This window comes from Amblyomma mixtum, chromosome 1, assembly GCF_055824585.1.
Source record: "Amblyomma mixtum isolate Tamu chromosome 1, ASM5582458v1, whole genome shotgun sequence".
NCBI lineage: Eukaryota > Metazoa > Arthropoda > Arachnida > Ixodida > Ixodidae > Amblyomma > Amblyomma mixtum.
The window spans coordinates 276,053,688-276,070,885 of record NC_143012.1 but is presented as its reverse complement, the minus strand read 5'-3'; the positions used below and the strand labels follow the sequence as shown (position 1 = coordinate 276,070,885).

Below are 17,198 nucleotides of genomic sequence, written 5' to 3'. Positions count from 1 at the left end.
GACAGAGAAGGTTCCTGGGGGTAGAACCAAGACGTCTCTGAAGATGCCCCAAACCGCAGGAAAAACCATTAGTGTAAATAAAGTTTTCCCTTCCTTCCAATGTATTTGCACAATAGTACGGCTGTGTATTGATGCAGATTAGTTGTTTATGGGGTTTAACGTCCCAAAGCGACTCAGGCTAAGAGAGACGCCGTAGTGGAGGGCTCCGGAAATTTCGTCCACCTGGGGTTCTTTAACGTGCACTGACATCGCACAGTACTCGGGCCTCTAGAATTTCGTCTCCATTGAAATTCAGCCGCCGCGGCCGGGTCGAACCCGCGTCTTTCGGGTCAGCAGCCGAGCGCCTTAACGACTGAGCCACCGCGGCGTGTCCGCACAGCAATAAACTCAAACCGCGAATTGAGATCAGGTATCCGCGCCTCCAAGTACAACACAGCATTAGCTACTGATTTAGGCAGACCTAAGCAAAGGCGCACAGCACGTCGCTCCATAACAAACAGGGCTTCACGCTTGCACCTTGGTCACCCACAAAAGAACACGGAGCCGAGTTCAGGTCTTATAAAGAAGGAGTAGAGTGTCCCGTCGCATACCAAATTTTTTGTTGCTGATCCTCACCAACCGGCCAAGAGCACGCTCTCCCTTAAGCACAATGCTTCTAATGTGAGGTCGCCATTCTAAATGCGGGTCATATGTTATACCCAAGTATTTTGTAGAATCAACTTGCGGGATCAGGGTAGAGTGATTAACTTCAGGCTGTCTAACCAAACTTCCAGAGCATTTAAATTTACTCTTGCATCAATTGATACAGGATATGAATGTTGTTGGCAGAAACGAAAAAAGCAATATCATCCGCATACACATAAACTTTGACGGCTGGGTGAATAGGGATATCACGCATTAGTACGTTAAACAATAACGATGAAAGAACGCAGCCTTGTGGAACACCTCTAGACTGAGCGTATGTGTTAGAAGTTAACGTACCCTTAGAGCAAAAGAATGCTCTATTCCTTAAGAACTCTCTTATCCATGCGAATAGGTACAAAGGAGGTTGTACATTAGCTAGTTTATGAAGCAAAATGCTGTGTTCAACGCTGTTGTAAGCCTTTGCAATATGTAAAGTATCCAGAGCTGATACCTCATTTTGCCTCATAGCAACCTTAATACGGCTCTCCAAGTCTATGTGCGCGGTCCAAATCGAACACCCCCGGCGGAAAGCAATCTGAGCCTCGCTAAATCCTTGAAGACTCAGAATATCACTCGTGAGGCGGCTGAAGACTGCCCGTTCTACAAGCTTAACCAAATTTGATGTTAGAGCAATCGACCGGATATTGTCGAGATCAAAACCCTTCCCCTGCTCTTTCAGCAATAAAATAATTTTCGCTGTTTTCCAATTTTGTGGAACCCAGGCTTTTTCCAAAGACCAGTTCACAATCTGAAAGAGGTAAGGGGAAAAGTCTTGCATTAGGATTTTCAGCATGCCAACTGTTACTCTGTCGATCCCAGGGGCAGCAGACTGCAGGCAATTAATTACCGACACTAAATCAGATATAGATGCCTTAGTGAAATCTGCACCCAAATGAAACCGGGTTGATGGAAAGATAGTGCGGGCACGAAAACCCACAGCAAGGCCTTGAGCTATGGACTATAGTTGATCTTTTTCGTCCCGAGGTGGCAATACTGTGGACTGAGAGATATGAGAGGAGGGCGGAACATCAGTACGTCCCATGAATCTATAGACAGACTTCCGGTTGACTGCGTTAGACAAATAGGTGTTCAGACTGGCATTGTAATCATCCTTAGCCTTAGATATCGTTTTTTTAAAAGAGGCTGCAAAGAATTTGTAAGTTATCCAGTTCTTTTGGCACTGGTTATGCGCTAGGCTCTTCCATGCGGCTTTCCTTTGTCGATAGTGTTTTCCGCAGTCGTCATTCCACCAGCTCGAAGGAGTCTTATTGTCAACGCCTGACCATACTGTAAAGACTGCTTGCCAAGTGGCGTCGAGCGCGAAAGTTAATACTTGAGGACCCCGGTCAGACTTATCGGAGGGGATAACAGACGAGAAGGCCTCACCTAGAAGGTTCTTGAACAGTGTAGTATTGATAAATTTATGCGCCGAACCAGTCGCCCTAACTGGACTGCACGCAATGATGAAAGTGATTGGGTAGTGGTCTCCTGACGTTCTGCAGTCAAGTGTACACCACGAAGATACAGCTGTACCACTAACAGCTAACGTTTAATCAATATCTGATCGAGAATTTTTCGTCATGTAAGTTATGCGCGACTATTGTAACAGCACACATCATTTGCTGACATCCAAGACCAAAGTAAATGCCCGCTATAATCTGCTCTGAAACCCTAAATAACGTCATGTGGATTGAAGTCCCCAGCTAGAACTACTCTTCTGCGGTTGCGCAGTAATGCATCGAGCCCATCTGTCCTACGGACACCTGCGTATCTCACAATCAGGGCGCATAATTTTGTGCGACACTTTAGCACGATGAAACAGTTTCGTTGAAATCAATGTTAATAAGGCCCCACAACTGTCGTTTGGGCGATCATTTCTAAAAAGAAACCAAGAAATTTTTAATTTCGAATGAGCGATTAGGAGTGAGCCACGATTCCTACATTAGAATAATGTCTGGAATATGTTTAAGTATAAGCAAGCTGCTGTAAGTCGGGGAAAGAAGATGAGATAGAGCGACAATTCCACTGGAGTACAGATATTCCCGCCATGAATATTGCTTTAAAAGCGAAGCAGCAACTACCTCTTTTAACACATTTGTTTTCTTTGAAATTCCAAGTGAACCTTTCTCAGTCTTCACATTCGGATGCTCAGATTGAGAAGGAGAAGAGGAAGCACGATGCTTCTGGTCAATGAAGGTTGTCATTCCTTTTCTTTGTCTTCATATTTTATGGACGGTTTTTTAGTGTTTGGAATGTTTAGCAACGTAAGATGTGCGTATGTTGTGTACAGTGCTGAACTGTTTCGATTGAAAGTGCTATGTAGAACAGCCTGCATTAACTGAGACGTGACTGCGTGAGGTGTGCAGTGCGCTATCCTGCCAGCTGTCGGGGAAAACTGTTGAGCTGACGAGATGGAGCGCGCTGGTGACTGTGAAGTGCGCGTCTTGCATCTGTGTTTGCTTGCTCGGCAAGATGCGTTTGTGCATGCATGATATTTGTGCGTTTTATGTTTCTGAACCTTGTGAATCGTTAATATCGATGAACTGTATTGTAGAATGAAAAAAGTGCTTAGAAACGTAAAAAAAAATGAAAGGGTTAATGCAAAACGGTACAGGGAATTTGTCCAAAACAAAGATTGAGAATTTTTCGTTGTGGCACCGAACATCACTGCTCTCCAGCCTTGACACAATCAAACAGGTCGCTACTAAAACTGGCGCCACACGTGACGCCCATCATACTTAAGGACTTCAGTGCGCTGTTTAAATATCGTTTTTTTATATAATCAACACCATGCAGCGGTGCCCTGCAGAGAAAGCATGCTTACGTGAGCTTGAAAACACCAAATCTGTCATACGGGTACGCCCCGTGCTTACAGCACCTTTCTTTTATTGTAATGAAGGTTTTTCGTCATCACCGGGAACAAAAGACACCACATGAAAACATTAAGAAATTTGATTTTTTTTTAATGTCATTCTGTCACACTAGTGTGTAAGCCCTATAATACTATAACTGCGACAAGCATTCTTCTCCTTCTGGCTGTCTTAAACCTAATCAAAGCTCTTCTGTGCAGATTAGACTCGCCCTTAACAAAAGACCTCTCCCTCTCAAGTAGCCGCCAGCGCATATAGTTCGCTTTTATCTCAGAAAGGGGAGGTTTCAAAAGAATTCCAACCTTGCGCGTGCATGTGCGGTCGAACACAGTAAGAAATACTAAGAGCACGAACTCAACACAAGGTTTATATGAGCCAGTGATTTTCTTCAAAAACGGAACGAGGCAGCCATCAGGTGTCTCTTGCCATGCGTTTTTATCTGAACGCCGCTTACGTCTCGTTTCACAAGGACAGAGGCCTTTCTAAATCTTGTATAGTCACTTAGTTTACGACATGCTACGCACGGAAACTACTGCACGTGAATATGCATTCCCTCTACTATATCGCACATCTTCAGCACCCAAATATTGCGTGCGTCTATTATTACCTGCGCAAGAAAACGCATAGCTACTTGCTTCATGCGACTGCTTGCTTGTCACGGCCTTTTGCGCGCATAAAATGTCGGTTCTGTCCGTTGGATACCACGGCGCTTTACTGCGAAGAGAGTTGAGCCCTTAACACTGAAGGTGATTTCTGCGCTGTCTGAAGGCACCGCTTCTGTGGTTTCCGCGCCACTTGATTCGGCCGGCGCTCAGATGAAGTTTGGGGAGAAGGTGTCTTCGGGAAGGATCATGGCCGTGGTGTTGAGGATCCAGGGCAGGAAGTATGACACCCGGCTGTACACCCCGGGGTAGGCGGCTGTTCCGCACCCGACGCCGAAGGATACTACGCCGATCACTTCGTAGGCCTCGTCCGCACGGCCCCCTATGTTGACGATCAAAGGGCCCCCGGAATCTTGCTGAAAACATAACAGAACAGAGCGCGCTAGTAAATGATCCACTTCCTATCGCAGTTTTACAAGCGTGCTTGCCTGTCGAGTATGGAAAAAGAGTCGATAAAATTGCCCTTTCTGCCTTGTCATACTGGCTAGGACATTTCAGTTCGAACTGCTTTAAAGGCACCCTGAACCACCTACACCGCAAGAAATATTTGAGACTCCAGGACGCATTAAGATTCATGTCCACCTTAAAATATTTTTGTAAACATGCAACAAGAACAGCGAAATTCAATTTCCAATATTTAGGCTTCATCGTTTCTCGACTTCCTGCTCCGTTTTCTGGGCCGCTAGGAGCACTGTCGCACTTATAGAAGAGCCGTAAGGAAGCAAGAAGACCCTTTTGCGCTTTGTCAGCGCTATGTTATTTGTCTGAGATGTTCACAGAGCCGTCAGGTTAAGTCCCCTTCTACCCTTATTCTGTCTGGCACAAAACTGGGCCTTACGCAAGGCAATTCCGGAACCCTGTCAACCTTTGTTTGCGGATTTAGAATAATGGAAGGTGCTCAGAAATGCGCATTCAATTTTTCTGGCCGTGTCTGGATCGTTGTGCTGCAAGGACGAATTGTGCCGCACGACTTGTCTCGCATTAATAAAGCACTCGCAACGAGCAGTACAGCCATTGGCAACACAACCTAAATTAACGGAGCGGCGACTAAAAATTACCATTGGCTCCGTACAGCCATGAGAACGGGAAGAAACGACGAGATAAGGAGACGAGGCGCTGTCCTGCGCAATTTCGCTCTGGGCATTCTCTCGTTATTTCGTGGCCTTAGCTCGTGTAGCTTCACAGTGCCACGGGTAGTTTTTGGTCCTGGCGCTATCATTTCAGGCTAAGTTCTCCATGACTGTGCACCCTCTGTTTAAAAAAAATTCCGGGGGGCACTTTGTTGACCTAAAGTGCGGTGAGGCGAAAGCCTTTAGCACGATGTTGCTGCTTGTGTCACTGATGTGTGGTTAAGATGTTAGCTAAGTACCCAACTGTTTGTGAATCTTAAATGCTGAGACACTGGAAGGCGTTTGGGAGGCATCCGTCTGATCCGACGCCTTTCTGAAAACACTCTCCAGCGTCCTAGACAAGGAGAACTGCATATGCGTTGGCAGGAAGTAGCGTAGCCATTAGCACGCTCCGCTGCGGAACGGGTGGATGGTGGTTCGAATCCCGTCATGCACAAAGATTTCTTTTCTAGTCTGACTAGAAAAAGCGTGGCACCTCTGCTGACAACGTTCTGCTGACAACATTCTGTCGACAACATTCTGTCGACAACCTTCTGTCGACAACCTTCTGTCGACAACCTTCTGTCGACAACCTTCTGTCGACAACGATGACGCATTAAAGGCTTTCGCCTTAAAACTCGGTTATGCAGTAGCAAAGCCTAGCAGCGAAGCTGGTGAGACGCAGCCCCCATGTTCAGACGGAGCGCACTTTTCAGATCCCCTCAAGTCCCAGGAGCACTCCTGTAGAACCATCGCGTGTCCCAGGGTCTTGCCTCGCTTGCGTGTGCTGTGCCTACGCTCTTTTAACGCGATTGCGTTGAGGCTCCCGCTGGGCAGAAAATCCTGCGTCGTCGTCGGCGTTGTGAGCGAAAAATTCTCGGAGAAGAACCTAGGTGGGCAGACTAGTCATGTGACCTTCTGGCGTCATCACAAGCTGCCCACCGGATTGCGAGCAAACTGACCACCGTGGCAGTTGGTACAGTTAATTAAATCAATGACTGGTCGCGAAAGGTTTGCCAGCTCCATCGATGACAGCACCTGCCATCGCATGGTCATCGCTGAGACGTTGCACCACTGCGCCAGGAACCGGTACGAGGACTCCCAGGGATATACGAATGTTAAGTCGAGAATTACCAGTTCCGCATATATGGGCATTGCCACACTAAAGCTGCCGCGTCATAACCTTAAGAAGGAGCTTCAGTGTCGCCTCCAATTTTTTAGGCAATGCATTCCTGCATTTCTCTTTGTGGACAATGTATTCCTTTATTTTGACCACCTGGGGTTAAAGAACCCCAGGTTATTGAAATTATGCAGTACGGCATCTCTCATAGCCTGAGTCGCTTTGGGACGTTAATCCTATAAAACGACACCAAACGTCCTATATTCCTATTTCCTGAAGCCATTCAAACCTGTACACATGTTTCAATACGGAACTGATAATCGCGCATTTAAATTTCCTTCACGCTTCTGGCGGAGAGAACACCGATTCGCTTGTCTCACGTTGGTTTGTGGGTATACCTAATTTTGCGACGATACTTCCGCTACTCTCCTAGTTGTTTCTTATGATAGAATTGGGTTAAAATACCTCGAACATCACGAGTACTTATGCGAAGTGATCGCTTCACATGTTTCGGTTTTTTATAAAGCGATTTTTTCCCACACCGTAAGCAGTGCTTTGCAACGGCAGTGGTCGGCCAACGCATCCTTGAAAGCGCGTCTGTCTAACCTGGCACGCGTCTGCACCGCCCTCTGTGGTGTTCCCGGCGCACACAAAGTGATCGTTGACGCCAGAGGGGAACTGTCGGTCGTAGCTGCCCAGGGAGCGGTAGGCTTGGTCGCAGGCATCGTTGTCCACCAGCGGCACCTGGGCCTCCTGGAGGGTCGTCTGCAGTGTGCCTCCTGCGTGAGTTTCACATCAGCACTTAACAGTTGGCTCCAAAGCGCAAAAAAAAAAACGATGGGATCTTAATTTCTTCCTAGGCGAATACGTCACATTATCTGTGTGTCAGATCGGGAGTTTGAAACTCTACCTGCTTGCCGAAATGCCAGGTGTTTCGGGAAAGCCTGCCACTAATTTTTAAAAATGGGTTTCTTTTATTTATTTGTTTGGAACATAATGCCGTTGGATAACAGCAATCAGGTGGTAAGATACAGGTAGAAACACTTTAGTAGAATGGAAATTTGGGCGAGTTGGTATACGTTCATTTTTGGAGGAAACACAGCGCGAAAGGGACGGAAGACAAAGATGAAGGAAACCACACGGACGAGCGCTGACTCATAACTATTTTTTATTCAGAAAAAACGGACATTTATAGTTAAAAAAGTCACATGACCTGACGTCACCCGCGCACATGCCCAGAATACAACAGTCTAAAAACTATATCATGAGTCAATAATAAAACTTACAACGCGACTTCAGAACACCGTGATTAACCGAAAAAGCACTGAATCTGAACCGAAAAGCACTGTGTTCTGAAATCGTGTTGTAAGATTTTGTTATTGACTCATGATATAGTTTTTAGACTGTTGTACTCTGGGCATGTGCGCGGATGACGTCAGGTCATGTGTCTTTTTAACTATAAATGTCTGTTTTTTCTGAATAAAAAAAAGTTGTGAGTCAGCGCTCGTCCGTGTGGTTTTCCTTCATCTTTGTCTTTCGTTCCTTTCGCGCTGTGTTTCCACCTAAAATGAGGTAAAAACACGTGTCATCAACGATTTGGGAAACATACTTTAAACGTGCGCTTTGTTCAAGGGAAGCAGATACTAAAAAATGGCATGGCACAACGACTTACCAAGTGCATAAGAATACATTCAACATGATAAATAAAAATTTCTTTAACACTGTACATGAGTAGATCAGATTTGAACAAAAAAGATAAACAGTAAGAGCATCAAATACGGAACTGCGCTTGCACAAGATTCTAAAAGTGTCTCAATGAAATGCCGAGCTAGTATCAGGATTGTAATACACTGATAAAAGTGTACTCAAAGTTTTCCACAGAAAAAACCGCACGAGGCAATCATTCCGCCCCATTATGGTGCGTGGAAAGAATGACTATACTTGAAAAACTTTGTGAGCGCGGCATATGGCTGCAAATCACAGACATGACGGTGCCTGAAAAGACGCGACAAAAATCGCTTAACATAAGTGTTTAAGATGTTGGGGCTTTTTGTAAATCGCAAACAACAATTTCAGCCGCGCAACTCTCCTTCTGGTTTCCAGTGTTGCGATGTTATTGTCGAAGGGGAGCTTTCAGATAAAATCTGTAGCCATATATTTATTAAATATAAAACGAGCTGCACGTCTTTGAACGATTTCAACTTTTGGTTGTCTTTAACGTATAAAGGATTTCGTACCACTTCAGCGTACTCAAGTTATGGCAATGTAAATGATTATAGCCTTGAAATTTTAATTGCGAATGTGCTTGTTTCAATTTGTGTCGTAAAAAGCCAAGTGTATGTGTTTTGAATATGTGTGGACCAAGAAAGGGTGCTAGTAATTGTTAACTCCTAAGTATTTGTACGCATCAACTTCCTTTACGGGACTGCCATTAATTACGCGATTTGCTCATTAATCGAGCTCCTCCATCTATTAAATTATCTCCTCCAACTAATCGTGCATTCGCATCCGAGCGCACGCACCGAAGGCGTTGTGGCCCCATCCGAGCACCGTCGCCACCAGGCCATGGGTTGCCGGCGGCGGCGAAGAGGCGGCGTCCGGCAGGCAGGCGAACGACAGCTTCACGCTGCGGTGTCGCGCGGGAAGTTCGAGCCGCAGCAGCGCCACGTCGTTGTAGTGTCGCCGGTCGTCATACTCTGGGTGCACGTGTACCGAGGCCACGTTCCTCTGCAGGAACGTGTTGTCGCTCGTGTCCGAGATGTTCACTCCGCCCACACGCACGATGTACTTGGTATCGTTCCTGCGACAGCAGCCACAGATTGCATGACCATCAGTAGCTGAAGTCTTACAACTTTTCTCTCGTTTGGGTGCCGTGGTGCTCGTTATCGGTGAGCAATAAAGTTTTCCTACCAATCGCCCCCGCGCGGTCATGCGGGAGGGGAGGTGTATGAAAACAACCTTTGAACCGCACAGCTTCCTATACGTGAGAACGCTATGGAGTCTGGGAACAGCTATGCACTGGCCAGTCACAATAAGCAACGTATAAAGCGCCAGCCAATCACGAACGGCTCTTACGGAGGTCCTCTGTGAAAGTTTGCTATGGTAATAACGTCACTTCGCCAGCATTACCAGCTGGTAGGGCAAGAGACCGGAATAACATCTTCGTGTAACGTAAAACACTCGTTGAAACTTGTGTGAGCAGTGATGCTCCATTGAGATATTTTTTTTCTTTTTCAGGAAATTTTCGGTAGAAAGTTGAGCTTGAAGAAAAAAGGGGATCTGGACGCATTCTCGGATAGTTTTCAGAAGTAGCAGGGGAATTAAATTTTTTTTCGGCCAGAGGTACACACAACAGCCATGGAAAGGCGCCAACCCGCAACCACAAGCGCAGGAAGAACGACGCAATTGGTGCCAGGGTGGAAAGCCTGTTCAAAGTACGGCAGTTGCTTCCACTGTTAAAGCGCAAAGATTTACTCGCCTCCTCCTCTTATAGGAGCAGCGAAAATAATTCCAAGGCAGGGAAAAAAACTATGGGGGCACTTTGGCAGCCTAAAAGTGCGATAGGCGGAAACCTTTGTCGCGCTACTTCGACTGCCAATGACTTCCTTTGTTTGTTGCGACTGGGACGTCGCCCTTCCTCTGCTGACCCGAACCACTTAGCGCGGAATCGCTGCACCGCTTGGGAGCCATCCTCCTCCACTAGCTGCCGCACACCGACTGACGACTAAGGCTATGAGAGACGCCGTAGTGGAGGGCTCCGGTGGTCGAAATTTCCGGAGCCCTCCACTACGGCGTCTCTCATAGCCTTAGTTGCTTTGGGACGTTAAACCCCATAAAACCTAAACCGACTGACGACGGAGCAGAGCTCGACGCCGCCGCGCCGACAGCTCCACCTGTCGACGAAGATGACGTCACCTTCTGGCAGCTGCGCTCGTCGATGAGTCACCCCAGGCGCTGGATGTAACGCCGGACAGACGGACGGGAGAATGAGCCATTAAAGGCTTTCGCCTTAATACGGCACTGATGCCCGCCGGTGACAAGCCTCGCCGATATCCATTCGCGCTATTGCTGCTTCGTTGTTTCAAAAGTTACTGCCGTTAATGCAAGACATCGCCGAAACTGCGGACGTTTTGAATGTGTTTGCAGCAGAATCGCACGAAGTCGGTGCTGTATGTCAAGTCGACTCTCTCGCTCTCCTATATACAAAGCGTTTCAAACTATTCGATAAAGATTTTGGGTTTAAAAGCCGTGAAAGATACTTCGGTGCAGTCCGGTGCATGGTGACTGTGCGGCAGAGCGGACATTATATTCACGGGATTAAGTTCGAGCAAAATACGATTAACTAATATTAAATAAGACAATTATTAATTTTTATTTTAGCACGCAAGATTGTGTGCGAAGTTGAAGGCCGTAAATACTGAACGACCTCTGCGTTTTCAAGGGCACAGGGCAGGCTAGAAACATATATTAAAGCACATTTAAAACACGTTTTCTCAGCAACTACACCGCTTAGATCATTCGGATTCGTTTCCTACTATTCATCAGTCCTCGTTTTTTTTAACTGACCAAGAATCACTTTTGGTAGCAAATATTTAGTTTTGTGATTTTTGGGCTATGATTTTTTGTACGTTTTCGTAAAATATCTTTTCTCTGTGCAGATAAGCTGGAAAAATCTGCCTTCTTTCTGCTTTTTATATAATAATAATGGGTGAACTGGAGGAGACATTTTGAACATTCAAGGTCAAATACAAAAACATTGTTATATTTTTCTTTTTTTTTTTGCAGAAACCGTTTACGTATGCCTTTGTCTTTTTTATCAGTACCAACGCCAACTTTATTCATTTCTGCGATTGTAATTTTGCTCCTCTAGCCTCCTTCGTGGTCTGTTTTACACCTCTCTCAAAAAACACTTTTGGCGATGGTTCACTTCACCCAACCATATGAAGATGTAGCACCTCTGTGATGTGCCTTGGAATGCCATTGGGAGTTTCACTGGAAGTTTACTCGGGACATGCTACCGTTACTGAATGTAAGCGCTGCGTCCATGTTTGGTCATTCGGAGACGAGCATCCCTAAGGAAGGCATATTTCGGCGGGCGCTCAGGCTATACGTTGTTAAATGACACGCTGGTGTTTTTAAATCGGAAGTGCGAACACTTTTTTACGAATTTCTGGCTCTTTTGGATATTTTGACGTCTCTTAGATATTTACTGCAGGAAATACTTATGCAGTTCATGCGATTTTATGACGTTGAATACGTTGACGTTGTTTTCGTGACGACAGCACGTGCAGAGGCCACAACATGGTTGTTGAAATTTTCCAGCTAGTCCCATACCAAACCAAACATGCCATTGCTCGTCCTCACTTATTTGATAGCATCTGCTTCGGTTTCCAAGCAGCATACATTTGCTCGGCGACAATGACCGCGTGCCCAGATTGGTGCAGTACCGGCCCGTCATTGACATTGTATAACTAAACTAGCGGGTTGCGCTTGTCCTTTCTCTTCCGTTTCAGATTCCTTTGCTCGCTTGAATTAAGCTCGTCTTTGAAGTAAGGCAAAATGGACAGAAATCGTGACATTTGCATCCGCAAGCTCAGCAAAATAAAAAAAAAACTGCAGCATTTGAAATCTTTCTATGGGATACTCACAGTGAGTAGGCGAAACAATGAGCAGCCGAGAGTACTACCCAGTAGGTGATGAGGGTACCACCGCACCAGTAGTTGAGAACGCTCACTTCGTCTCGATATATGGCCACCTGTGCAAAAACAAGGAGCGCACATGTTAAGGCACACTGGAGTCGCGTTGACTGGAATCCTTCCTATCAGACGGGGGCTTCGGTCCCATCAATATAACGGGCATTTCAATGGTAAAAACAGCGCCCAGCAGTTCGAATGCATGAGCACACTCAACGGTTAATTTGAGCAGGCTGCGCAGCCCACTTGCCCCGGCAGGCGAAGCAAGACAGCGCAACAGCTCGTCTCTGGACAATGCTCTGGCCATATAGTTTGTAATTAATACCGAGAGGGATAGCTGGCGCCACCGTCTATGCAAGTTTCTTAAAGGGCACGTCATCCACCCTGGGAATGCCGGGAAGACAGGGTATCGCTTTTGTCTTGGCCCTAAAACTGCAACTGCAGAAACACAAATTTTCGCAGATTATATGTTGCAAGGAAGCGTTGTTTTCTAGTCAGTATGTCCTGCTATAAAATATGTTGACTGTACATTGCAATGAATGCGCAGAAAAGCAGACAGGCGTAAACGATAACAGAATTTGCCCATGGCGAGGGAGAGGACTGCCTCTTCATGCCGCCAAATATAGCGAAACGTGCAAACTAATTTTTTGTGTTTAACAGACGCAATTTTAGAGCAAACATTCTTGCAAAAGAACTGTTAGCGCCTAAAACAGTACACTATAGAACCTTCCGTTTACGCATTATAGAAAATATAAACGCTTCACTGGTGTCGTCTGTTGTTGCGGGTTTGGGCCCCATGTCTGTGCATAGGCTATCGTTCGTTCCTTGAGAACCTTGCCCGAGCCCTCGCTTTTCTATGAGAAACTAGTTTTCACGCCATATCTTGATGCCGCGCTTACGTTAATTAGTAAGCGGAAACCTGTCCTACCCGTAAGTGACGGCTGTGTTAATTCTGACAAGTGCCACATACCGGTATTTCAGTGTATTAGTTCGTGAAGTGGAAGTCGTTTCTGCATGTAATGTGCGTCCACCGCCAGTCTTCGAAATAAAGCAAATAAAATCGTCGAAGAGCACGATTAAGATAAGTTGCGCTTGTCGAAGTACTTTGCGCTTTTAAAAAATGTCTCCGAGACTCCCACTAGAAATGCGCACAGTGTTCACAGGAGCCGAATGCTGAGTTCTCAATTCACGAAAACAAAAAAACCTTGTTGCCTTCTTTCACCTTTCAAAGCACAGGTAGCACAGGTTCCCTCTGAGCAAACCCAGCTTGTTGCGTAAATGGCTCCCAGCGTGGGAACAAACGGACTTTAGACTTAGCAGGCACCAGACAGTGTGCTCAGCTCACTTCGAGTCAAGCTCATTCGGATGCTTCGGATATCAAATGAACTGCGCGTGTAGCTGTATAACTACACCACCGCACAAAACATCCTTAGAAAATACAATGGTAAAAACGGAACTGCACAACCAAAAAAATCCAGCACAGTAAACAAGCCACCAGATGTCAATCCGAAGTGCTGTCTTCCCGGCATGCCGTGGGCGTCCATGGTGGATAAAGTGCAGAGCCGCCAGCTTTCCCCCTAGTAAATAGTAAAAACTTCATGGCTGTGGCCCGCGATGTCTAAATACTTAAAAGACATCAAGGCCCTTGCAATGGGATTTTTTTTTGTTTAATGACCACGATTTAGTGGATCAAATTTATGGCCTCACTGACCAAGTTTCGATAGAGCAGAAGCTCTTGTTTCTTGCACAGTACGTTTCAACACCCGATGTGGTCCAAAACTACACGCTGTTCCTCATGGCATTTATGGTAGCGTAGAAGTGTATATTTTGTAGACGAAGGCATGCACTCGAAGACAAATTCAAAAAGACAGAAGGACTTATTTCTGAACTCATTGATGGCTTATGATACGTGTACGTGTCTTCTTTACTGTGTTGCGTTTATTAGTCGGCTGTAGTTCCCTAGAAAAAGACGGCTGCCGGTAAAGGTTCGGCGCCCTTCCGACATCGTTATAACGAGATTGTACTCATAATGCACCAATCTCATGAGTGGTGACATAAAGTTTTCGCTCACTACCTCCCAGTCGTAAACAGTTTTCCGAACTCAGTCCGACAACTTCTCCATCTCCTTCTTTCTGAGGTGGCATTATTCATTCGCATCCCGCGTTTTTTCTTTAGCGCATATGGAGAGTAGCCCCAGCCCTCAACTTACCATAAAGGGATATTTTCCGAGGTTGACCGAGCGGCCTCTGACCACGGTGGGAGAACTCCTGAAATTGCTGAGCCTAGGAGGCCCGCCTGTAGACTTGCCACAATCTGCAGATGGTTTTGAATGTTTCAAAAAACCGAACATTAAGAGAAAATTTTCAAAATAATAAAACAAATGCCATGTTAGAGGCTAGCAGCTTGAATAAGAACGAGTAAAAGCTGATGGAGTGTATAAATAGCATGGCGTTTATAAGAGAAGCCCATATCTGCACGGACTCTTTAGCGGCTAACAAAGAGAGTGACAGGGACAGTAAGCATACCTCAGGAGATACATGCTCTCAATATGACAATAATGAAACGCATTCAGATACATTGTACACGAGAATATACTCAGAATGTTGACCAGAGGAAAGCAGACGCTCTTACACACCAAGCCCCAAATACGAATGCCTTCGCCACTAGCCTCCATTTTGATCTTTTCCCATCCTGTCGTCCTCTATAAGGAGAAGTACACGTGTCCTGATTCCTACGTGACTTAACCCCTCACTGATAACTTCACGAGATTGGAGGAGGTATCCCTTAGAAGGACAAGGGCCAGGGCGGTCCTTGCCCGACGGCCTCTGTTCATGGCCCATGGCAAGTCTTCGAATTGAAAAAAGAAAACAAGCTGCGATCACGTGCAATGTACGCTTTAATTCTGCGACACTGGTGCGCAACGCGTTTCGTAAACCGGGGCACAGTGTTTTTGTTTGTTTTTTTTTTCTTGAGATTGCACATTGGTGATTGTGGTGGTTTCTTTTTGCTAACAAACATTAAATGCGGCTGGGCAGGAAGAAATGCTCATCCCGTAAAGGAACCATCATAGCCATCATTACATATTTCATTGCCGCTGACAGTGCCTACTTTTTTGACTTGGTGAAAAAACCGAAAAATCGATGATCGAGTTTGTTTACATTTCAGTGATGACCATGTTTGTACATATTATGAGTTTATTGTCTGGCAAAAAGTGTGTAGCTTGCATTTTATCATTTATTAAAAATCTCTTTTGAATGTCGAACGTATTTTCTGAGCTGAGCTATTCTTTTCGTACCCCTTGTTGCCTTCTTTCCGCGTTGACGACCGGACGTGTGCCTTCTTCAACATTTCATTTTTTTTCTTTGCTTAAAATTCGAAACGGAAGAGGTTTTCTTGTCTTCTACCTTTGCGTCTACAGGTTCACTAGCAAAATCGGCAACCGCAGTTGTTGTTTTCGTTTTGTGTTGGAGTGGCACATACCCACAATGGAGGATTGGCCAGCGTGCATTGCATATTCAAATAGGGGAAACACACTGACGTAATTAAGTTGCAGTCATTGGTAAGTTTGAGTGAAAAGTAAATAACTTCGGAAATTATGACTAACAAAAGAATCTCCCTGACGCAATGATGTAACCGTGAAGAAAATCGCATGCTGGTTTTCGGACATATCCCTTGACGCTTGCCCCAAAGGAGAGGAGAACCGGAATAGAAAGAGGAAGCCCAAATCGAGCTGGGGGATCTCGAAATAAGCTCTTTGCAGCGGTGCAGACCATTGACGGGAGGGGAGAAAGTGAGAAAGCGACTCAATTTCACCGCATGATTCACAAAGGTTCGACAGAGAGAACCCCGATCGGCACAAATAAAGATTTAATCGTGGTGTGGTATTCTTTAGCGCAAGAGGTTCATGGAACATCTCTCATTGCCGTGAAGGAAGGAAGGGAAAACTTTATTTCTACTAATGCTTTTTTCTGCGGTTTGGGGGCATCTTCAGAAACCTCTTGGTTCTATCCCCACGAGCCTTCTCTGTCGAAGTCGTCCGCCTATAATCAATGGTCGGTTGTCCTCAGTCCAGGGCTCCGCTGGCCACTGCCGCCCGTTGAGCTCGCTGTACCAGACCTCGTTGGTCTTCACAGTGGTTGCTGGGCAGCAGAGTCTCCCATTGCTCCGCACTCGGGTTTTGTATCTTGGGGACCACGTCTATGTTTTGGCAGGCCCATGCGATGTGATATAGAGGAAGTTTTTCGCCGCACCAGGGATATTTGTTCCCGTATATCGTGGGGGCACTTTGTTTAGTATATGTAGGTTTGGGAAAGATCCTGTTTGTAATTGTCTCCAAGTGACAGCTTCCTCTCTGCTGAGAGATTTGTGCGGTGGGGGATATCGCGTTCTTCTGCCTCTATAGTTCTGTAGTATGGCCGAGTATTCCTGGGTGCTGGCGCGAGTTCCGCGGTCTCGTCGGATGCTCGGAAAGTAATGTATCCTCGATCTATCCTGTCGGCCTCTTGGTTCCCTGCCACCCCCGTGTGCCCGGGAAGTGCATAAGCGGACGCTCCAAGGGAATGCCGAATGTCGAAAGTCCGCTGAAGAAAGGAGAGGCTGATGGCTCAAAGAGTGCAGATGCTGGAAACGTTGCAAGCGGGCTATTGTCAAGTGCGCAGTGTTTGGAATAAGAGGAACCACAGGTCCCAAAAGGGCACAGTTTAATCACACATGGCATTAGAAGCAATGCCGAAAATGGCCACGTACTCAGTGAAACGGCAATTCTTTAATATGTGGTGGAAAGTGTACGACTCAGAAGTGCGTCCCCTGAGCCTTCGAGGGCTGTCAGGACAGAAAGGCTGTCAGCAAGTATAATAACCTAAGAAACATTGCAAGGGATCTTTTGTGAGGCCAACTCAATCCCTGCAAACTCTGCAACGAAATGCAGGCGTATGGGCAGGGGCCTGAAATGAGTAACTCCAATCAAAAGGCCTGGAACAAATGCCCATAGCCGTCTTTTCGTCTTGCTGGGAGGCATCTGTGAAAACAGTAGTATGGGTCGGAAAGTTGTACAGATACTC

At 46.0% G+C, this 17,198-nt stretch overlaps 1 protein-coding gene across 3 annotated transcripts in view; it reads right to left on the bottom strand.

The window, feature by feature from the left end:
- The window catches only part of LOC149371773 (trypsin 5G1-like), a 30,081-nt gene that overhangs the window by 2,619 nt on the left and 10,264 nt on the right, over nucleotides 1-17,198 (bottom strand). Inside the window, exons 4-8 of one of the 3 annotated variants that reach the window (XM_089566066.1) lie at nucleotides 14,348-14,451; nucleotides 12,094-12,200; nucleotides 8,968-9,245; nucleotides 7,052-7,224; nucleotides 3,564-4,572 (exon numbers count right to left, since the gene is read on the bottom strand). In XM_089566066.1, the coding sequence (XP_089422192.1) occupies nucleotides 4,366-4,572; nucleotides 7,052-7,224; nucleotides 8,968-9,245; nucleotides 12,094-12,200; nucleotides 14,348-14,451 (869 nt within the window). In that variant the 3' untranslated portion in view covers nucleotides 3,564-4,365. Of the gene's footprint in view, nucleotides 1-3,563; nucleotides 4,573-7,051; nucleotides 7,225-8,967; nucleotides 9,246-12,093; nucleotides 12,201-14,347; nucleotides 14,452-17,198 lie in introns of those variants that run through there. The other 2 variants (XM_089566064.1, XM_089566065.1) reach the window with 2 other exon arrangements.